The sequence below is a fragment of the Protopterus annectens genome, chromosome 4.part0, assembly GCF_019279795.1.
Source record: "Protopterus annectens isolate FY-2018-M chromosome 4.part0, PAN1.0, whole genome shotgun sequence".
In the NCBI taxonomy this organism is placed as follows: Eukaryota; Metazoa; Chordata; order Ceratodontiformes; family Protopteridae; genus Protopterus; species Protopterus annectens.
Genome location: NC_056733.1, coordinates 1,895,324,269 through 1,895,349,429, shown reverse-complemented (window position 1 = coordinate 1,895,349,429; position 25,161 = coordinate 1,895,324,269). Strand labels below are relative to the sequence as shown.

The 25,161-nt window shown below is 36.4% G+C and overlaps 1 protein-coding gene across 2 annotated transcripts in view; it reads right to left on the bottom strand.

Moving 5' to 3' along the window:
• The window catches only part of LOC122800065 (calcium/calmodulin-dependent protein kinase type II subunit alpha), a 1,141,826-nt gene that overhangs the window by 459,758 nt on the left and 656,907 nt on the right, over positions 1-25,161 (bottom strand). Inside the window, exon 10 of one of the 2 annotated variants that reach the window (XM_044069562.1) lies at positions 24,879-24,911. The exons of the other annotated variant lie outside the window; for it this stretch is intronic. Coding sequence (XP_043925497.1) covers positions 24,879-24,911 — 33 coding nt within the window. The remainder of the gene's footprint in view (positions 1-24,878; positions 24,912-25,161) is intronic. 2 annotated transcript variants of the gene reach the window in all.

The window sequence follows — 25,161 nt, the reverse complement described above, 5'->3', positions numbered from 1 at the left end:
TGCACTGCTTCCCTCTGAGGTACTCTCCATGGAGCAACCAAGTAGTGGGTTAGCATCATTAATTATTCCAGTTAAAAATGTTTTCAATTTGTTACCATTAGTCACAAAATCAGTCCTGGAATCAAAGGTTAATAGGTAGGTACTAGGCTATTATTTCCAGGGCCTATATAAGCCTAGCCAAAAAGGTACCCTGGCTTTCGCCACCCAATAAAATTATTTTCCTGTGTCCCTGTTGAGCCGAGCCACAGAAGTGATCCCTGGGGTGAATTTCCTATTTCCAATCCAATCATCAAGATTTTTCTTGAAGAGTGCTAATGAGGAGCTCTGTTTGATAAAGATAGGTAGTCTGTTCCATAGTATGGGAAGTCTCTTGGACAGGAATCTATCACTCAGGCATGTTCTGTTTATTGTTGTGACAAGGTTTAGGTCCCTAGAGTGTGTAGCTCGGAGGGATTGGGATTTCTTTAAGTGGAGCATGTCCAACAGCTCTGTGTTTGACATAGCTTTGTAGAGGGAGTGTGGCCCAGTGGTTAAGGTGTTTGCCTTACAAAGACAAAGTGCAGGGTTTGAGTCTCACAAGTGATAATTTGCTAGGCTTACAATGACTTGCAAGGGCAGTTAGCCTAGTACTAACCTATGATAGTATAGAAAGCCTATGACTGATAGGCAGAGATCACCTCTGAGTAAGCAATATGCGATGGAGTAAAGCTGGAGTTTTTTGAGACGGTCAGCGTAGGGCATCTGTTTGAGGGAGTAATCCTCCTTGTGAGGTATTTCTGTGGCCTTTCCAGTTGTTGTAGATGTGTGAGGTGCATACCAAAAGGGGAGTTGTACTCTATAATGGATCTAATGAGTGATGAGTAGAGGGGAACAATGACCTCTTTTTTTCTGGATGAGAAACCTTTTGTGATGAGGTGAGCCATGCAGAAGGATTTCCTGTCCACTGTGGCAATGTGATTATCAAAGGAGAGACTACTGTTCACCTGTGTCCTAAGGTCTCTTATCACACTTTCGGCGTTAAGTAGACTACCACTTATGTGGTAGTTCATGGGTACAGAGTTTTTACCAAAGGGGATGACAATACCCTTTTTGGCATTGAGCTTGAGGCCATGGCTTTGACACCAGGCATCTGTCTCAGTGAGGCCCTTTTGCAGTATGTCCACATCGTTCGTAGTTTCGAATATGGCTCTTAGTTTGCAGTCATCTGAAAACTTTGTTAGCCAAAGAACTTCTGTGTTAGCCTGTACTTCGGAGAAGTAGATACCAAACAGGAGAGGATTCAGGACTGAACCCTGTGGTACTACACTTGTCACTGGTCTGAAGTCAGATTTGGAGTCTGCTACTTTCACACTGTGGGTTCTGTCCATGAGCCAGTTGGTAACCCATCTTGTGACATAGGGATTTATACCTAGTTTAGTGAGTTTATCTATAACTCCAGAGTGGGGGATAATGTTGAAATCCTTGGCGAGATCTAGATAAGCTGTCTGAACCACCTTACCCTCATCTATGGCTTTGGTGACTGCTTCAAATAAGTCAATCAGGTTTAGGAGACATGATCTGCCTTTTACAAACCTGAACTGGGTAGGGTCCAGAGTTTGGAGATTATCAATGTCTTTGTTTATGAGTTCCATGATGATACCTTCCATGGCCTTGCAGACCAGGCTCGTCAGGCTAATGGGGCAGTAGTTCCCAGGGTCCGTCATGGCTCCCCCCTTGTGGAGTGGGATAACCGTCTCGGTGTGCCATTCAGTCGGCACAAAGCCTTAGGTGAGGCTATGATTGAACATGGTACTTAGGTAGGGTGCCAGTTCATTCTGTAGTTCATGTAGAACGCAGCCTGGGATATTGTCAGGTCCCATGGATGCTGTGTTCTTGGCTTTGGAGAGTGTGTTTTTTACCTGTGCAGCCATGATTACAGGAACTTTGCATTCTTCTGATATAGAGATGGGCCCTATAGGGGGTGAGAGGGGGGTAAAGTTAGCACTGAACCTATCTGCCAGGATGTTGGCATTATCAGTTGTTCTGTATATTTAGTGCCATTGTGCTGTAACTCAGAGCAGATCTGCGTGTTGCCATTGAGATTCTTGACATAGCTATAGAATGCTTTGTGGCTGTCTTTAGAGTCAGTGGCACTTTTGTTTTCATAACTAGCTTTGGAGGATTTTATGAGGGATCAGCTTCTTACTGAGGTTGACCAGGGAGTTCCTCCAGTCATGAGATTTTACTCTTTTTTGCAACAGTTTCTTTTTTCTGTTGTAGAATTTGTTTATGGCAGAGGACCACCAGATTGGCCTCCTTTTTTTGGAGGATAGCATCTTGGTTCTATTAGGGATAGCATGATCTATGCACTCGTGTAAGTGCTTATAAAGTGCATTTGTGTAGGATTCAGCAATCGTATCTCTATTGTCTGTCTGCATGGGTTTCATGAAGTAGAACCAGAGTCCAACTCAATAATTTCATCTGTAATCGTGGTGAGTCAAGTGATAACAAGAAAAATCAGCAAGATGAGGAACAGAAAAGTTACCACTAACAAAGGCTCAGGTTCTGCATCAGTAGAAAACAAAATTTCATAAATCCAAAAAGAAGCTGACACAGACACGACCACAGTATCCAGTTCAAAAACTTTACTGTATGTGCACAGAACACAAGTGCTTTCACTACATTAGCTTCATCAGGTGTATGAAGAGCACAAAAAAAAACAGCACTTAAATAGCAGTAAAATCACAGTCACTTGATACACTCCAATCAAAATTTAAAAGCATATTCCATCCATTTCATCAATACATATAAATATAAAAAAATAAAAAAAAATGTTAATACATACAAAATCAAACATACTTCCAATAAAACCATACTTAACTAACAAAATCAATATTATCTCCTAAGAGATCTACTTTTAAGCCAGGGTCTAAGGGGTACGGACTCAGTGAGGTCATGCCCTGAATCCCCTCTCATCCTGACAATCCAGGTAGATTCCAGATCTTCAGTTTTATTGCACACATCACCTAGCCTAACACTCTCTATTATTCTGCCAATAACCAAGAACTTAAACATATGCGTGGAGTCAGTGTTTATAACATGCTTGGCGAGTGCATTAACCTTATTCTGCCTAGTTATATTGTCTATATGCTCCCTTATGCGTTCTTTTGAGTGTTCTGTTGGTTTTTCCTATATAGAACTTTATACATTTATCCCAATGAGCAAGATAAACAACATGCTTAGTATGACATGTAGCATGTACCTTGAACGTATAGTTTTTTTTCTGGTCAGGATGGTAGAATTCAGCACTGTTATCAATGTAAACACAAAAGTTACAGTGGTCACATGGTCTAGTACCATAGTCACTGTTCTGAGTTGAAATCTCACTAGGTAGCATATTCTTCTTTTTAAAGACCTGCTGTTCCTAAACTGAATTTTAGGTTCATCATCAATAAGCCCTGCTATCCCAGGATCAGTAAATAAAACTTTCCAATGCTTCTTAATAATGTCTGCATATCGAGAGACACTAGTATAATTCAGGGGGATTCTTAACTTCATATCTTTGCCATAACCACCTTTCTTCTTATCTATCCTGACCCTCCCATCAGAAAAGTAAGGTTTGGCCTGAGCATGCCTCAAAGCTACTGCCTTATTGACATTTTTAGAAATTAACTGTTCATTATATCCTCTTTCTCAGGTTATCAACAGCCACATCTACCTGTGCATGAAAATCCTCCTGCCTAACATTCAGCCTAGATGCTCTGTACTGTTCAGATCAGCACTCCACGAAACTGAGTTTTTGGATGTGGTGGTTGCAAGGAATGATGATGGGAATCTGTTTACTAAGCTCCATAGGAAAGAATGTTATGTACACCACTTGTTACACACAGACAGCTTACATCCTCCATATGACTTTAGAAATGTAGTATGTAATAAAATTTACAGAGCATCTAAGCTGAACAGCAGGTCTTTAAAAAAAAAAAACTTTGCTATCCTAGGGAGATTTCAACTCAAAACAGTGACTATGGTACTAGATCATGTGGGCACTGTAACTTTTGTGTTTACATTGATAACAGTGCTGAATTCTACCATCCTGACCAGAAAAAAACTACACATGCAAGGTACATGCTACATGTTCATAGGTTCATAGGTAGGTACTAGGCTATCGGCCCTGGGGCCTATACAAGCCCTGCCAAAATGGTACTCTGGCTTTTGCCACCCAAGAAAATTATTTTCCTGTGCCACTGTCGAGCAGAACCACAGAGGTGATCCCTGGGGTGAATTTCCCATCCAATCATCAAGACTGTTCTTGAAGATTGCTAATGAGGAGCTTTGTCTGATATAGATAGGTAGTTTATTCAAGAGTATGGGAAGTCTCTGGGACAGGAATCTATCCCTCCAGCATGTTCTGTTTATTGTGGTGACAAGGTTTAGCTCCCTAGAGCGTGTACTCTGAGGGATTGGGATTTCTTTAAGTGGAGCATGTCCAACAGCTCTGGGTTTGACATAGCTTTGTATGTTAGGCAGAGATCACCTCTGAGTAGGCGATATGCGAAGAAGTAAAGCTGGAGTTTTTTAAGACGGTCGGCATAGGGCATCTGTTTGAGGCTAGTAATCTTCTTTATGAGGTATTTATGTGGCCTTTCCAGTTGTTGTAGATGTCTTGTGAGGTACATACCAAAAGGGGCATTGTACTCTATAATGGGTCTAATGAGTGATGAGTAGAGGGGAACAATGACCTCTTTTTTTCTGGATGAGAAACCTTTTGTGATGAGGTGTGCCATGTAGAAGGATTTCCTGACTACTGTGGCGATGTGATTATCAAAGGAGAGACTACTGTCCACCTGTGTCCCAAGGTCTCTTATCACATTTTCAGTGTTAAGTATACTACCGCCTATGTTGTAGTTCATGGGTACAGAGTTTTTACCAAAGGGGATGACAATACACTTTTTGGCATTGAGCTTGAGGCCATGGCTTTGACACCAGGCATCTGTCTCAGTGAGGCCCTTTTGTAGGATGTCCACATTGTTAGGAGTTTTGATTATGGCTCCTAGTTTGCAGTCATCTGCGAATTTCGATAGCCAAAGACCTTCTGTGTTAGCCTGTACTTCAAAGAAGTAGATACTAAACAGGAGAGGACCCAGGACTGAACCCTGTGATACTCCACTTGTCACTAGTCTGAAGTCGGATTTGGAGTCAGCTACTTTCACAGTGTGGGTTCTGTCAGTGAGCCAGTTGGCAATCCATCTTGTGACATAGGGATTTATACCTAGTTTAACAACTGGAAAGGCCAAAGAAATACCTCATAAAGAGGATTACTGGCCTCAAACAGATGCCCTATGCAGACCATCTCAAAAAACTCCAGCTTTACTCCGTCACATATCACCTACTCAGAGGCGATCTCTGCCTAACATACAAAGCTATGTCAAACCCAGAGCTGTTGGACATGCTCCACTTAAAGAAATCCCAATCCCTCTGAGCTACACACTCTAGAGGCATAAACTTTGTCACCACAATAAATATAACATGCTGGAGGGATAGATTCCTGTCCCAGAGACTTCCCATACTCTGGAATAAACTACCTATCAATATCAAACAAAGCTCCTTATTAGCACTTTTCAAGAAAAATCTTGATGATTAGATGGGAAATAGGAAATTCATACCAGGGATCACCTCTGGGGCTCTGCTTGACAGGGGCACAGGAAAATAATTTTCTTGGGTGGCGAAGCCAGGGTACCTTTTTGGCTAGGCTTATATAGGCCCTAGGGCCAATAGCCTAGCACCTACCTATGAACCTATGAACAAATTTCACCCAGAACACAATATTCAACTCTCTCATGATTAATTCCTTGTACTTGTAGACCTTGTCTTCCAAGGAAAGACTTTGCTAGTGGAAAAAAATAGCTAATGACTTTGCAAATACTAAAAAGAACTGCCATTTCCATGCCTTTCATTATTTTATCTTATTTTTCAAATCTATTTGCGTAAAAGCTTCTCTATAACTTAAATGAAGGACATTAATATAGACATCCACTTCATAAAAATGAGGGGAATTATTATCTTCATTCTACATATAATGTGATGAATATACTTTTAAACCTTATTAGCCCAAGGTTATAACATTATATTATTTTTTAACTTTGTTCTAGCCAGCCTTCTTACCCTGTTACAGTGTAATTAAAGTCTGGGTACCTTACAACTCAGAAAAACTACTTTCTTGCTTTAATATCTAACATACACAGTGGTCACTGATAAGACTACCCCAACTCACATTTAAAGTACTCCTATTACATACTACATAAAATGGCTTTATTTTATAACATGCAAATTACATCATGGAACTGGTATATGAATAGTAAGAAAACCCACTGGTTTCTTAGTTCATAGGTTCATAGGTGTTTACTAAGCTAGTCACCACAAGGGTCTTTTTAAGCCTAGCCATGCTCCCAAATCTCTGACAAGTTCTGGTACCCTTTACAAGTGTAAGCAGGCGCTCAGAAGATGAAACATTTACAAGCATGGGCCTGGAAGATGAACCATTTGCAGGTTGCCTGTGTCCATTAGAGACATAGTTGCCAAGGCAGGGATGTATTTTCTGTTTCCCATCCAGTTGTCCAAGTTACAGTTGAATTGGGTTAGGGAGGAACTCTGTTTCTCATGGATGAGGAGCCTGTTCCAGAGATGGGGTATTCTCTGGGATACACACCTATTTTTCCAGCAGATCCTATTTATATCACAGGCAAGGTTTAAGTCTTTGGAACACATAATTCTGGTGCTGTTTGCTTTGTGGCTATGCAGAAGGTCCATCAGAGTGGGGACTGACAATGCCCTGTATGCTAGACATAGATCTCCCCTCAACAGCCGGTGAGAGACTGAATACAGGGATAGGGCCTCGAGGTGGTCTGCACAGGATATTTTACTTCCACCCTGTATTTTTTCAGTGAGTAACCTCTGTGGACATTCCATTTGTTGGAGATGCCTGATTAGGTACATACCAAAGGGGGTATTGTACTCAATAATAGGTCTGATGAATGCCAAATACAGTGGAACAATGACTTCCTTGGACCTAGATGCCATACCTTTGTTTAAAAGTCATGCAACATAAAATGATTTCCTCACTACTGTAGAGATGTGATGGTCAAAGGTTATATTATTTTTTATGTGTGTCCCTGATTACTGTGTCAACTCTAATGGGTGTGTTGTCAATTTGTTAGTTACCAGGGGTGGAGGACCTCCCAAATGATACTATGTATTTCTTGCCATTTAGTTTTAGTCCATGGCTCTGTCACCACTTGTTTGTCTGTCTCAGTCCTTTGTGGAAAACATTTGTGTCACTGTAGGAATTCAATGACAGTTCCTAATTTGCAGTCATCTGTAAATTTAATAAGCCAGAAACCATTAATACTGGCCTTCACTTAGTAAATGAAAAAAGGAACAGTCCAAGGACTGATCCCTGAGGGACTCCACTTGTGACTGGCCTCTTTGTAGATTTCCCAATTCTAATGTCCTGGGTCCTGTCTGTGAGAAAGCTGGCTATCCACTGGTGACATTCTGGTTTGTACCTAATGTCTTGAGTTTGTGCCTGAGCGGGGTATTGTGTCAAATGCCTTGGCAAGGTCAAGGTAGACAGTGTGAACCATTTTGCTCTCATCCATTGCTTTGGTAACCTTCTCAAGGAACTCTGCCCTTGTTGAAACCAAACTGGGTTGGGTCCAGTGTATGGAGGTTTACTATATCATTATTGATCATTTCCATGATAATTCTTTCCATGGCTTTACATACAAGTCTAGGAGACTTATGGGGCTGCAATTTCCAGGGAATGTAGATGGCCTTGCTGTGCACAGAGGGTGACTTGCTGTTCTCCTTTCATGAGGCATGAAGCCTGTTTGGAGGCTATAGTTAAACAGCAATTCCAGAGGGTCTGATAGGTCATGTTTCATGCTATTCAGAAGGCATCCTGGGATATTGTCTGGGCTCATTGTTTCAGTGTTATTTGCCTTAGAGAGAGCATTAAGGACCTGTTCCCTAGTGATAGCAGGGGAAGTTATATTTGATGGTATTTCCTGAGTGAAGGTTGAGGGGGATAGAGGGGTAAAGTTGGAGCTGAATTTGCCAGCCAGTAGTTTGTTATATCTTCTGGCTCAGTATAGGTGGCTCCATTTACAATGAGCTCTGCACAACATTGTGTATTACCTTTGAGGTCGTGGACATAACTAAAGAATGCCTTGTCGTTGTCCTTGGCCTGGAAGAGCAAATTTACCTCAAATATGGCTTTGGTAGAATTTGTCTTGTCAACTTCTTCAGTCCTTTCAGTATCCTTCTAAACACTTATGGCATAAAGTAGGGTATGTGCTTTATAGTTCACCCACCAATTTAACACAGTCAGCATAATTCCAGTCTTTCTCAACCACTTCTTTTTGCAAAGCCACATTTCAGATGGCTATTCCTATGTCTAATGGGATTGATGCTTTACAGTCTCCTATGTATTCACTAATTTCACAATGATGATGGTCTTCCTCCTAATCCTCTCCATCTCACAACAACAATCTCTGGTTCAGGTCTAAGGTACTTCTGATGCATCTAGTGAACTCCTGTGCTTTTCTCGCTCAATTATAGAAAAGGTTTCAGTGGCAAAGTCTCTCTATGGGATTTGTTTTTGTCAGAAGAATTTGAAGTAGAGGCCCCTTCAGCTTGCTGTCTTCCATTTGTTAGCTATTTTTTTTATTTCCGCCTTAATCTGCTCTGCATCCAAAACTGTCTTTTATCCTTCAGGAAAATATTCTGCAGAATGCTGGATGCAGCAGCTTGAATCTTACATCTGCCCCTTATCATTCTCTGAATGCTGGGATAAACTTGCTTTTCTTCTGTATGGTGAAGTGTAGATCATCCTTTTCCTTAAACACTGTGCTTTTCCAATTTTTTTATAATTTTACATCTACCAAAATTTTGTCAGAAGCATCTGGTGGTATGATTGCATCTATTCCTAAATAGGTCTTGGCTGCTTTCTTTTTTTTTACTGTTTTATTTGGTTTAAAAACAACAAATAAGCAAATCAATTAAAAAAACAAATAAATAGCTATTTCCTTAGGTTGACTGCTGATCAATACATCAAAGTTATACATCAACAACAATTAATATTTTTCAAGCAAGTCTAAGTTTAAGCTAAGGTTTATATAAATGTGTAATAATAGAAGTTCTCATCTTTATTGTATGCAATTCTCTACTGCAAGCAATCTTGCCATAGTAATAAATTCAACACTAGAGTAGGTAACTTTACTTTTCCAGTTCTGAGCAATTCCTTTCCTGGCTATAACAAGAATAGACCAAAGATGAGGCACTTGGATTTTTGGAATTATCTCAGGAATTGCAGCATTAAATAAAACTAAAGATTTAGAAATATTACATCTATTGTATCTGACCATACAGCTTCAACAAAGTTATTTTCTTTCCAAATAGGGGAGATGACTTCAAATTCATATACCATATGTTTCCAATCAGCTATTATTTCAGAATCACATGTCCAGCATTTAATTCTATTTGGTTTATAGATAACTGTAATGTTGTTAGGAGTAACAAAAGCTCTGTGCAAAAATTTCCAAGTGAAAATTTTCCAATATAATGAAGATGTAATTTTATCTGCAGATTTTAATATTAATTTCTTGTATTCTGCAGAGAAGTCTTCATTATTAATTTTTGAGGATTAGTTCCAATAGGAGTTGTCTAAATATGTGAAATCTAACTTAAGAATTTTATAAATTTGTGACAAACATGATTTTTTTTCATTGCATTATTATTATTTATTATGAATTCCAATAAATTGGAAACAATTTATTATCTAGGTTAAATTTCTTATTTACCTCTGTGTTCACAAAATCTCTCTATATTTGTAAAATCAACCATTTCTCAGAATCTTGATTGTATCTGGACCTTACATTTTCAACAGTATATATCAGTACCATTTAAGAATTGATGCCAGTAAAATAAATTACTTACTTGTTTCAATACAAGCATTTTGTTGAAGTTATACATTTTTAAGCAGTCATTTGTGTATGCAATTGAAAACAGAAAATATTAAGTCTTTAATACAATGGTTAGAATATATGAACTTTTGGAAAGAGGAAATTATGTTATTTAAATAGGGAATTTGAGAAGAGGGTGTAATACCATTTATGGAAAAATCTTTTAATAACCAGATAAAACTAGAGTCTATGTTCAGCTAACAAATTTTAAAAAATGCAAATGGCTAAATACTGAACTGTTAACATCAAATGGAACGAATAGCGAACAACTTCTGCAAAAAGAAATCCACTGAATAGCCATAGTTGGCCAACAACAAGGAAGTAACACAACACATAAGGTAAGGGAAGGGAAACCTATTAAATTTGCCCTATTCCTCACTGTAGTGTGATCTTGAAGTTGGTACATATAGTTGGGGGTCACAACCTTTCACATTTGGGGGGGTGGGGTGGTTATAGCCCCACCTTGGTTGCTTGTGTCCTTGATAGCTGACAATGGCCATTCAATGGTTTTATTTTCAGGGAAGTTGTTGTTCGCTATATGTTTCGTTTGATGTTTACCATTCTGTATTTAGTCATTCATAGTTTTTAAAATTCAGTAGCCAAACATATACCCATAAAACTAGTAGTTACTATTTTTTTTATAATTAGTTGTAATATATTTATTTACTTATAATATTTCTTGATGTGTTAGTTTCCATTCTGAATCATACAATAAATCTATCCACAATGGTATAACATTTACAGTTGTTGAAGTAGCATACAATTGAATATTAGGGAATAGTATTCTGCCATTATCCTAAACTTTTCTCTGCCAAACAAAGGAAACTTTTGATTTATTAGAATGTCAAAAAGTTTCAGTAGAATATTATTTATCTTCTTCATCATTTTTTGTTGGAAATAGTACTAAAGATTGTAAAACAAACAATATTTTACAGAGAATTGCCATCTTAATAAGCATTCATCAATATTCCATGGTAAAGAAGAATTTGTTACAATTTGTTGACTAAACTTAAAATTTTATCAACAGCCTGTTGAAAGTTTTGTTTGTATAATTTCTTTACTATTAGACATAATGTTTACACCAATGTATTTCATTTGATTGCTATTCCAATACAAGTTAGACTATTTTTCATATTTTTAATTTTTTAATTACTAATCTACTTAAACTTAAGTTAGAGATTTCTTCAAACTGAATCATAGAACTAATTCTATGTTTTAGTGAATTTTCTATATTTCCTGTTGTTAGTAAAATATCATCACTGAAGAGTTGAATCTTTAGTTTTAAATATTCTTTTATTTTGATATCATTAATGTTGTTATTGGATCTAATACTATTAGCAAAGGTTTCTATAGCTAATGCAAAAAAGTAAAGGTGATAATGGACAGACTTGTTTTGTGTCTTTTTGTAATTTAAAGCAATTAGAAAGAAAAGAACCTATTTAGCACAAGCACAAGATATATTTTATAACTTAGAAATTAATGCAATTAGCTCAAGTGACAAATTATACAGTTTAATTGTTTTAAACAGGTATGACCAATTTACTGAGTCAAAAGCCTTATCTGAATCGAGACTAATGATAGAAAGTTATTTTTATATTTTATTTGCATAGTCTGTTAATGTATGTATTCTTCTTATATTATCCTGTACTTGTGTATTTAAAATAACCCCAGTCTGATTGTTGTTAATTAGTTTAGGTATACGTAGATTAATTCTATTAGCTAAAATGGACATGAACATCTTATAGTTCACATTTAAAAGTGAGAAAGGTCTGTATGATGAACACTTTGTAGGATCCTTATCTTGTTTTAAAATAGGTGATATAAGGTAATATTTCCATGATGTAAAGTCTTCAGCAGTTGCTTTTATTTCTCTATAGACTTTATCTAATATTTTACTGCATCATCATGTACTTCATATAGTTCTGGTATAAAACCATCTATGCTTGGTGCCTTATTATTTTTTAACTTTTTTATTTAATCTTTTATTTCTGTTAAAGAGAATAGTCTGTCAATTTTTTTATTTGTTCACTTGTTAGTATATTATTTATATTTTTTCTTTAGAAAAGTTTCAGCTATATCGTCATTATCTAGGTTATTTGCATTATTATTTATATTTTCATAAAAGATTTTAAAGCCCTCAATAATCCTTTTAATATCTGTTCCATTTCCTTTTTTATTATTTATATGTGTTATAATTCATTTGATATGATTTAGTTTATACATTTTATTTGATCTACGAGCTAGCTTAATATCTTAAGGGGTTTATTGAATATACCTGAAGTTTAACTTTTTCCAGGTTTTTTGAAACTTTCTGATTTAGAATTTCAACATATTTTGTATTTAAGTGTTTATGTTTCAGACTGATTGATAATGTCATTTAACTTTAGATTTAACTTTAGTGTGTCTATTTTTAGCCTGTAGTGTATTCTATTCTTTGTTCCATTCACTTGTTTTACTAATATACCAGCTTGTAACTCTTCCAATTAAGTAAGCCTTTAGTCAATCCCACAGGACAATATTAGTTACTTCACCATTCATGTTTAGTTCTAGGAAATTTTGATCTCTTTAACATATCGGTCCTTGAATCCTTTTATTTTATAATGTACACTGGTAATCTCCTGTGATGTATTAGATTGTCAATTTTTTAAATATTATTAAAGATGTTAGTATTATAGTCCAATAATGGGCATGAAACTATTTAAACTTCTCTGATATGTGATAACAGATTATTTGAGACAAAAATGTTATTAATATTTGTTTGTGTTCCATATCTATATGAATAATGGATAAACTGATGTGACTTTGTTTTCCTTAGCTCATATATAGCCTTTAAATTTACTTTGCTTGTAGTATAGCATGTCTTTCCTGGGTGGTATTGTATGTCAAGTATACTATCAGAATGTAACTTAACATGCATATTTTGTGTCATTTGCCACATCTTATATATTTAATAGTACATTACTCAACTATGCCAAGATATCAGAAAGTGTGCCACCTAAATTAAGTTTCATCATAATAATAATTAGCTTTTAATAAGATGAATAATTTAAACTTTTAAACTCTAAGTGAGAATAAGTGACTCTAATTTCATATATAGCTAAAAGAATCAATTTTACCATCTCTTGTTGCATGTCTTTTCAAAGAAGTTAATAGATTCCAGTCCAATTTTTATTTTTTAGGATTTTAATTTTTCTGTATAAAGTCCATTGCGTATTCCAAGGTGTTAAAACTCTTACTTCCTTCGGGAGGGAGAATCTTTATTTTTGATGGAAACAACATTTTTGCTTTAATATTGTTGTTCTTTAAGCTTTTTATAAGTGGCATACATGCTTTTCTCTCGGACATCACTAATGTATAATAGCATTTATGGACATTAGGGAAACTGGAGAAATAATGAGGTTAGGCTGCAGTTGTCTGGATGAGGCAGAATGTAAGGGTATGAAAGAAGATCCAGTTGTAGATCCGGAAACCAAGAGATCTTTCTTAAGTGAGGCCTGATCAGGAGAACCAAATCTGTCTGGGTTAGTATGGAGTAATGACTACCACTGATTTGCAGGTTGATGTCTTCTGTAGAACTTTGGGAATTAGGTAAAGAAAGACATAAACCAGACTGGAGGGTCATGGGAAGACTACAGCATCCCTAAATGACTGATCTTCTGGAGGAACTAGGGCAAAGCAGTTTCTCCACTTGCTGTTGGAAGATGTGGCAAACAAATCTCAGCAAGGAAGGCCCCAGTGACTGGAAATCTCTTGAGCCACAGATGGACTGATGGAATACTGATGACATGGCTTCAATGCATTACAAAATGCTGCTCTTTTGCTTGTTTCAGCTGAATAATCATGATGAAACCGGCCTCTTGTTTCTGGTACATTTCCTACTTTTTTGGAAGTCTACAGTTTTGAAAAAAAAAAGTATTATTTACTAGGAAACTTCATCCAGTGTGATTGTTGTAGAAAATCTCTGTGGAATAGGGTGTTAATCTTTCAAGACATAATTTCAAAAATACTAGCATTTAACGGTGGTCCCCTGTTCTACTTTTGATCATAATGCTCTCATTTTAAAATTTGAAACTGCCTTCAAAAAACTACCATTTATGACTATAATTCATGCTTAAATAACCAAGTTAAAAGAATTTAAATCCTGGCTACTTTCTGAAGTATTTTTTAATTAAAATAAATAATAGAGATAAAGCCAATGTAATTAAGGTTTGGGATTCATTAAAAGCTTATAATTTTTTGTAAATCTTTTTCCTGGTACAAACAAAAATTGAAAGAAAGGGAATGACAGCTGGTAAATATTCAGTCAGAGTTTATATATATATATATATATATATATATATATATATATATATATATATATATGGGTCTACTTCACATGGTTGACAGGCCATATGATCGACACTCATTTGGTCGACAATTCATTTGATCGACAAGCACGTTATGTTGGGGGCTTCGCCCCCACACCCCCCAATGTGGGGGGCAGTGCCCCCCACAACCCCCTAACTATATATATCAACTCCAGGGTCACACAACATTGGGGAGGGGGGCAAATCTGCTTGTCGACCAAATGAACTGTCGACCAAATGAGTGTCGATCATATGGCCTGTCGACCATCTCAGGGAGACCCATATATATATATATATATATATATATATATATATATATATATATATATATATATTCTGACCTCCTATAACATAAAACAGCTTTAATATTGGAAAAACTAAAATTAGCCTCATTTGCCATGTCACCAAACACATGTACAAATTATCCAAAGGAGTCAAAATACAATTTAAAAGTAATAATATTCACTTGTAAAACAGAACCCACCTGAAATAAATGATAATCACTTTATTACAAAGAAGTCTGACATAAAATTAAACAACTCAAAACTAACAAAGCTCCTGTTATTGATGAAACAATATCTAAAATTTCTAGATTATTTTCTCCAAATATCATTCAAATTTTTCAAAAAGATTGTTAAAGAAATTAAAAAAAATCCAAATGACCCCCCCCCCCCCTTTCAGGGAAATGCTTTCTAATCATTCCCAAACTAAAAAAATCCACAATTGTGTTCTTTCTATAGACAGATTTAAATCATAATTAATGACTATAAAATCCAGTTTTACTGATAAACTAAAGGAACCTCTATCCCAGATAATCAACATGGACAAGACTGGTTTCATACAAACACATGATAATAACAGAAGAATATTAACCCTTATAAAAATTATAAATAGTGTAGATACTGAAAAAGTTGGATCTATTTAAATCTTAGAATAATTTGAATTTCCTTTGCTATTAATTTCTCTTTTAATAAATGTATATAACAATAATAAAGCATGCACTGAAGTAGGGCAATTCACTTCTGAATTTATTCCTTTGACTACAGAAACAATAGAAGGTTGCTCTTTGGCTTCTATTTTGTTTGCTATTCAAAATATCTGTTTATAAATTGAAAGAAACTTACAAACAAATAAATATAATAACAATGTCAAACAAACCTCATTCGTAGATTATATAGGTATCAATATAATGAAAAACAAGAATTATAAACAAGGAAATTTTAGAAATCATTACAAATCCAACTCTTAAATGAGATAAAATGACAATATCTTTTGAAGACAGATTACAATAAATAAAATGGTTCTATTTTCAAAAATGCTTTATATATATATATATATATATATATATATATATATATATATATATATATATATATATATAATTCAAGCCCTAGTCCTCTCTCCAGATAAAATGGAAACAGAGGAAATTAATAAACAGATACTAACATTCTTTTGGTTTCCAAAAAAAAAAAAACTTGGGTAGATTTTCAACAACATATCAGACTACAGGATTCAGGAGGAATAAACTATCCAGGTATAGACACTTATGTTAAAGAGTAATTTTCAAAATCTATATTAAAATGGATAGATCTTAAGTACAATTTGAATTGGAAGAAGTTACAGGTTTCACTCTTCAGTACAAAAAATTAAAACTGAAAATATTAATATTATCAAGCCAAATAACTCCTTTTGGTATTGTGTAACTATATTCAGTTTAATATCCTTAATCCAGCATAATCTACCTATTTGAATCTTATTCTGAAAACATTTAGAATAACACTCTTGATAAAACTTATATACTTAAATTAATAACTTGGAAACTAAAAAAAAATTATTTGCTGGCAACACTGCTTCAATGATAAGAACATTGAAGAGATGCAGCATCTCATAAATGAATATAACATAGATCTACAAGACTAGATACATTTGCAGAATATAACAGCACATGCACAGGATGAATGCCTGATCCTTGCATGCTCTTAATATAAAGAAAGCTCCAAATTGCTTCAACTTTTCCATGAAATTATATATAACTGTTGACAAATAGAATATATAACCCCTAAACTTTATAAAATTATTTCAACATATAATACTAATTTAAATGATAATTTTTGGAATTATACTACAATAGGTCTGAGCACATCTGTAACCACAGATAACAGAATCCAATTATTGAGATCAATCCATCCATCCTCAACCTCTTTTTCCAATTTTGCACATGGGGTTAAGGTGTCACGTTCAGCAGTGACAACCATCTCGACCCAAGGTTCACACTGCCAAATGGCCAGCCCTGCCACAGTAATTCATTCGTTCCACTCACTCGCACACACACTCTTGCCTACGGCCAATTTAGAGTGTCCAATCCTCCTACCAGCTATTGAAATCTATAAGAAATATATATTAGACTCATTATTAGCATACTTTTATAGAGAAATTCCTATATAGATCCTTTTTAACACCCAAAATAATAGCCAAAATTACAAAAATAAGAATGTTGAATGCTAGTTTGTAATGCAGATTGGACAGATACATTTTGTGACTGCTCTTCTATACAATCCTTCTGGAACAAAATAGAAGATTTCTTGAAAGCTTTATGGTTTGATTATTCCTCTCTAAAAAATTTACTAATTCCATTTAATTTAGTTGAAAATCACAAAAAGAACAATGAAAATCATTATCTACTATGGACAATGTTAGTGGTGGCAAGAAAAAACATAAAAAAAGAAATGGAAAAAGCCTTCACCACCTCAATTTGAAGAATTCTTGACTTGTTTACAAGAAACAGTCAGCAAAGAGATCAGAATAAATGAGAGCAGGCTATATCCTAAAACCCTTATCAAGAATCCATGGGCAAAATGTTATTACTTAACGATTCATATCAGCACAACTTCACTTTTTGCAATTGAACACTTTATACATTTGTTTTGTAATAGGAGCTTCCTCTAATTGAAAATTTAAAATATGAAACTACTAAACAATATTTTCCAGGCATGCTCTATATATTGGAAATCGTTCTTAAAGTTGATATTTGACATTTCTAGAATTATACTAGCATTTAACAATGAATGTGTTGTGACATTATTATTCAAGTTCAATAAAAAGAAAAAATTTGGGGAAAAGTGCTATGGACTCTCTCAGTTATATTGCTTCTTTCAACAGATTAATCCATGTCATTCCATCAATATATATTTCAAGGACTCCACACAATTTACCCTCTTCGGAATTTCAGAAATAACTGTGACACATATTTTTGTCTGTCTGCTTCTGTCATCTATAACCACAATTTTAACTTCTAAAAGTTGCAACATTGCTTCTATGGTGGTTATTCTGTTTTACCTCTTTCATGTCTTCCTTCCCTTGAAATCAAACAGCTGGTTAAGAATGGCAGCTAAGGGCTGCTTCCACTTTTTCCATTCTTTACCTGACCTTTTCATATAGTCCAATAAATCAGTATTAATCTTGTGCAGTTCTGACATTATTGGCTGAAATTTCTCCTTCCATGCTTCCCATTGACTTTTAGTCAGCAAATTTTCAGTGTTAGTTTTAAGACAGTCCTCCTTATCCCAGAATTTAGCCTGATCTTGCACCAGCTCTACCCCACCACCTTGTTTTGTTTTTGTCATAAAAGCAGAAATAATAAACCACAATACCACCATGCCTTGTAGATGAATCTATTTTGACAAAGAGAGAGAGAGAGAGAGAGGTCAGTTTAAACAATCCCCACTTGCTCCCTGCACTAACAGGAATCCATATCGAAATTTGTTAAAGAACAAACTGTTTTTGTAAAGACAATAACACAACACTGTATACAGTCTTACAATGTTCCCATTAAACATACTGTAAAGGTAAGTATTGAAGATGATGCTTACTTTTGACATTTCCAATTTATCAGAATTTATTTGTCTAGCAAAAAATTCATGAAATAGGGGAATACAAAATAGTCATGCTAGAGCATCAAGCGGTACTCATAAACAATTCTCATGGCTAAAACTCAAAGGTATATTGGAAATGTTTTAGTATTTTTATATAACATGCATTTTTTATGGACTCTGTATATAGTTTTATTTGCCCTTAGTTGATTGTTTTGTTGTAATGAATTCTTACTGATTTAAAATGCAATAAAAGTTAAAAAAAAAAGATGATGATCAACTGATAAATCTATCATGAGTTCCATTTGTATGATTAAGTACGATAAGTACAGTCCTCAGAAATGCTAGAATTTAAGTATGATTACAGAGAAATATACTGTATACAAAGTCTAAATGGGTGAATCTTGGAGTGTAAACTCTTCTCCAAAGTTCAGCAGTTTCACAGTTTATATTGTGTGTGTGTGTGTGTGTGTGTGTGTGTGTGTGTGTGTGTGTGTGTGTGTGTGTGTGTGTGTGTGTGTGTGTGTGTGTGTGTGGGGCAGGGGCTTATTATATTGACAAAATGGTATCTACAAATTTTCTAAAATATATTCACTATGAAACCACACTTGTCAAATCATCTTACCAACTACATACAATTTTATTTTTATTGTTATTAAGGCTAAAGGAGTGTATTCACATTTTGGCAGGTGTTACTCTTTGCCCACAGATTTAGTAATATTTGCAGCATGTACAAAATACATGCAGGTAGAATGTTTAGCAGTTCGCATCTACGCTTCATTCTGTCTGGTTTTTCTTTGCTCAGTTTTAATGCACTTCCACTTTTGCTACAATTAGCTATGAAAGAATCAGATACTTATCTGCTCACTGCATTCTACAGCCCTGTTATGGAGGGTTTTCTTTTTTTTTTTTTTGATTTTGTTGTTACAAAGTCATCTGTTTCTCTTGTTTCCAGTTAGAAGTGATCCTCTCTGCACTAAAATATCTCACTAATACTTTAGCTGCCCTCCCAGATTGAGCTATGAAACCATGCTAACCACACACAGCCTGCAAACATTCCCTGCCATGAACAAATTAGGTCTTTTTAGATTGGAGTGGACTGTTCATAGGATAGTATGCATCTCTTAACTAGTGACTATTTCATCATATTATTCCCTGTAGTGAGATGTGCATACTCTGTATCTAGCCACCTTTTCATGGGCATACCTCAAAGGCCAACATGAACAATAATTACCTGAATGCCCACAACAAAGCCCAAAGTCTCAAGTTAGCAAGGCTTACTTTAATAAAAACATTCATAGACAATAACAGTGTTTTCTGGAAAGTGAGTACGATAGGACAATTGAAGATAACATCCTGGATTTTATCGATGCCCTAAAGCTAAGAGGGGGCTACAGACACCTGATGTCTGGTACCATGCAAAAGGACTGACCCAAAAAGACTGATGGCCTACTGGGTAAAGCACTGTGGAATTAGTTGAGTCTACAGCAAGGGACAAGTCATAAGAATCACCCACAACCTTGATTAATGGCATTAAAGACACCCTGAGGTCCAAAAGGAAAATTATCTGAACAGCAAAAGCCTTCACAACCCTTTGGGTGAGTATTCTCCTTTTGTACATAAGTGAGACCAGAACATAAAACACTTGGTAGAGAAAATAACACTCCACTCCTTCATGAAGCAGTGACCCATGCAGCGGGAACTTATTTATGTGGGTTCTGTTCAGATTGCCAGCACACACACCAGGAACAGCAAAATATACAGCACAAAAAGTTGGAGTAACTGCAAATCTGTAGAGATTGTACATATCACACAGTAACCTCCTACGAACCTATGAACCAGTGTTCACCATGTTTTAACTTTTATGTAGGGGAAATATTTCAGTGGCTCAACAACCATATAAATAAAACGCTGTAATCTATTAAAAGTAATTTTTCAGTAAGACTCTTTGAGCACAACTGTAAGCAAAACATGTGACAAATTTGTTATTCATGCAGTGGAAACTGTTGTTTCAAACCTTTTTGGAGGGAGCTACAATGCTATCTTAGAAAAGCATAACCTTTCCTAAAACATCAGGCTGAATGCTTGCAAAACCTAGCACTCAATGAGAACACATTACTGTTTGTATGACTGAACACTGGAGACATTGCAAAAAAAATAACAGATTTGGTGAATCCTAAGGTGCAAGTTTCTTTGGAGTGCAGCACTTTTACAGGATTTTCACTGCCTCACAATTTAGCTTCACTTATCATCAGCCCAGTTAAACTTATGTTTTTTGTGTAAATATTTCTCATGAAGTCAAGACCTTATCAGATAGGATCTGTGATGGCAGTTTGTCTTCCCAAAAAAAAAAAAAACTTATTTACCAAAGAAGTCAACTTGTTTCTTTAACTTTGTCAGAGAACCTGAAGCTCTTACACTAGCTGGTTGTTTATCCCAGTTCCTAATTCCCATGTGCAGAAAAAAAAATCCTTTTCATGTTAGTGTGATATTCTTCTATGACCATAAGCACATTACTTTTCCTTGTATCTAGCTATGTAAAGAGAAAGTGATACCTACATGGCCTCCAGGGCCCCATCCTAGAGGCTTATCTGCCCTCATGAGGTACTCACTGTATAATCAGCAGAAGAGTTAATACTCTAAATGACCCCCAGAGCCCCATCCTACAGGCTTTTATATGCCCTCATGAGGTAGCACACCTCTTATTTTTATGCAAAGTACCTAGCCCTTAACCTTGCACTCTATCCTTGTGTGGGGATTGATTCCCCAACAGCACAAGGTTTGAATTTGTATTGATATGAGGAATAGAATCAAACGTTTTTGCCAGATTCAAGAAAAGAATAGCTATTGAGATATTATCAAATGCATCTACTACAGGAGTATAAAAAACTAATTAGTTTAGAAATGCAGGACTGATTCTAGATAAACACAAGCTAGTTAACATCCTTAATCTGCCTCTGATCACAGGATGCACAACAAGCTATCTGGTCTATAATTATCTAAGTCACCAGTTTCACCACAATTGGATATTGGAGAAATGTTACATTTCTTCCAGCACTTGGGTACATACTCATGATCAAATGTTAGTTAATTTAATGCCTTAGACATGGTATTATGGCTCCCTTATTTGGCTTAACAAATAGCCATCACATCCATAATGGTCACCTTAAGTCGGCTTTAATTTTATGTAAGGAATCAGATATACACCCTTGTGATGTAACAGGACAACTGTATTCACATGGTTATATTTCTTTCAAAATATTGATGGTGTCAGTCAAAACATAATTAGAAAAATGATTTGCAAACAATTGAGAATGAACTTTTGGTTAGTAATGGCACTGTTATTTGCCTTAAAAGTAGTGTCATGTGTATTGTTATATCCGAAGATCCTAAAATATTGATAAAATGATTTTCATTGCCTTTGGTGTACTGATCAAGATGTAGCCATATTTCTATTTGGTCTTCTTTAATTCCGACTTGCCTTTTGCATGCATCTTATTGTATCTAACTTTATTCTCTAAAGAATAGAATGTCCTGCAAGATAGCAGAATTATTTATTTCTCCTTGCCAGACTTTTCAGATTCTTCCCAACCATGATGCCTTTTTCTTTGTGTTACGACAATCCTACTATTATATGATCTGAGGATCTTACTGGTTAGCGTGGTTATAAGTTGGGCAACTTGATATTTGGAATGTTCTCAGATCAGGTATGGCAGAACATATGCTATAGATGCCCAAATTCGAACAAAGGAAATGCAATTTCATTTTGAAGACTTTTGGGGCTGAAAATATGTCTGGGGTACATTTACATCACCAGTCAGTATAGCTGGATTATTAGAACCAACTTCATAACTCAGATTTAAACTCAAATACTTCTGATGGGTGATGTTTGGAACTCTGTTAGAAACCTACCACAGTAATGTTTTGTCTAGCCATAGTAATATTTACTAAAATAATTTCTTTTAAAGAATTGTTAATTTTTAATGATGAATTCAAGCTGTAGTAAACATAAAAAGAGACTATCAGCAGATCTTTTTCTCCTGTAATGAAGATAGGAGTATATCTTGGGATATTAAAGAATAAACAATGTAGGCTAAGCCAAGTTTAAGTTTCAATGTTCACATCTATGCTTTTTTTTGGTTTACATATTTTCTGTATTCAATAGCCTTTTATCTATTTCTGGCATATCTATTTTCACACCAGGTAGATCTACCTGGTGTGAAAATAGAACCCACAACCTTCTACACCAAAAGTGAATGTTCTACCTGCTGTGTCACTGACACTGCAATGTATGCTAAATCTCCAAATTACAGTGAATCTGTTTCTGTGGTTATCTGGGGAATGGATGGAAGCATTTGGTCAGGGGATGTGTGAACCATTGGGTCAGCCCAAACACAGACTTACACCAGGGCTACAACTCAGTATCAGGAATGCATGATGTGCAGTGTTGTTCCTCACTTCCTTCAGTTTTGTGGTTTCTGGTTTTAAGTTTACTTGTACTACCACTGGAAAGTGCAATTGCAAACTCCACCCAAACCCCACCTTCTTCCAGTCTGCCAGGCCTTTTTTAATGTAGTCATAATGCAGTCGGGAGTGGAGGATTTACCAGATAACTTTTTTATTAATAAAAGTTAATTGTGAACATACAACAAGGGGTGCGGATGGTATGGGGGAGGCAGTCATCTTTCTGCATATGATATGGACCTCTTCCAAAGGGTTTTTTATAGTAAACCATATCAGCCAAATCCACACACATGCACATTCCCACCCTGATGGTACTACAGTTAACTAATGCCCTATTACTTCTGCCTGCATAGAAGCTACACCTTGCTCTATATGTGTGGTCTGACCCTCCCAATGTTGCAACCTTAACTTCCCAGGTGCTTACAACATGACCCTCCCCATGCTTGCAGCCTGAAGTTCTCCAGTGCCTGCAGCCTTATGGTCTTCCATGCCTGCAGCCTAATAACCTCCCATGCCTGAAGCCTGACACCCTCCCTTGCCTGCAGCCTGATGCCCTCCCTTGCCTGCAGCCAGATACTCTCCCATGCCTGCAGCCCAGTGCCCTCCCTTGTCTGAAGCCCAATTCCCTGCCATGTCTAAAGTCTGATGCTCTGTTATCCCTGAAGAGTGATTTCCCCCCATGCCTGCAGCCTCGTGCCCTTCCTTGCCCGAAGCCTGTTGTCCTCCCATGCCTAAATCCTGATTCCCTCCCTTACCTGTTGCTCATTTCTCTCTCATGCCTACAGCCTGAAGCACTCCCACGTTTGAAGTCTGCTTTCATCACTTAAGTCTTTATGCCCTCCTATGCCTGAAATCTGATGCCCTCCCATACCTACAGTCTAATGTCCTCTCACACCTACAGCCTGATGCCCTCTCACACCTACAGTTTGATGCCTTCTCACACCTATAGCCTGATGCCTCACATGGCTGCAGCTTGATGCCCTCCCTTGCCTGCAGACTGATACTCCCCCATGGCTGAAATCTGATACCCTGCAATGCCTGAAATCTGATGCCTTCCCTTACCTGAAGCCTGATGCCTCCCTTGCCTGCAGCCTGATAATCTCTCACATCTCCAACCTGATGCCCTCCCATGTCTGAAGTTTGATGTTTTCTCATATCTGAAGTCAGATGATCTGTGCCTGAAGCCTTATAACCTCCCTTGCCTGCAGCCTGATACTCTTCCACAGCCTGAAGCCTGATTCCCTGCAATGCCTAAACTCTGATGCCTTCCCTGGCCAGATGCCTAATGCCCTCATATACCTGAAGTCTGATGCTGTATCATGTCTGAAGTCTTTTGCTCTCCCATGCCCAAAGCATGACTTCCACACATGCCTGCAGCCTGGTGCCATCCAGCACATGTAGTATGGCTTCTCTTAATTTCTGTTCCCTGAGTCTGTACCCATATTTCAGCCTGCAGCTTATCTTATTCTTGGAAAGCCATCGCGGGCTTTTCAACTTAAATAACAATACAGTTTTAAACTCCCTTTTTACTGTGGCACCTTTTGTATTCTTCTATTCAGAAATGCAAAAGGATGTTTTAGCTTGCACAAATACAACATGAAAAGAACTGCTCTGACACAATTCTTCATTGCAAAGATGCAACAGATCTCTTTAACACTGCATTATTTTTTAATACATCTGCTTTTATGGTGGACAAACAGAACTGGAGATTGTTGATGTAATGTGGAGTCCCTTTATAGGTAACAGCAAAATGGTGGCAAATAACCATCAGGCGCCTTTGTCAACAAACTTAGAAATTCAAGTGTCTGTCATTCCTGATACTTTGTCAGCTAATCAAGGGGTAGTATCCTTAGCTGTTTCTAAATGAACATAACTAACATCTCTTTAGCTGCAGTTATAGCAAGATTAACATTCCTGTGCTCTTACAATATGAACACCTACATCTTTACTCATTCTTTTATGTCTGCTAATATTCTGACATTTGTATATTCATAAATGTTACCAGTCAGAGCCCAAGTAGCACATTATTACCATCAAAAGCAAACCTGATGCTGCAAGCTGCGGTGGGTACTCAGGGTTAAGTGCCACTCTGGCCCAGTCCACACATAACAGGTGCATCAGGGTGATTGTGGGGCCTTCAGTTTTAAGTTAGACTCAAACTTGAACCTTGGCAAGGAAATAATTAGTAATAAATAGCTCACCATCAGCTGAGTACTGGAGCTTGATTTCCTCTTCTGAAAAATTAGAGACAGAAAGGTTGATAAAATGCATTTGAAAAATAAAATGAAAAGAATGACATGGGAGTTGGTTTGCTTTAAATATAAGCATCTTACTTTTTTCAGTGGGTAATGATAACAATTGCTGTGAGCTAAAAACCTGGCTGCCATTAAAATGTGTTGTTTTAACTTCAGAAATGTATTTACCCCATGAAAGCCTTAAGGGGACTGCATAAACGACTACTTAAACATGCATTATCTCTTATTC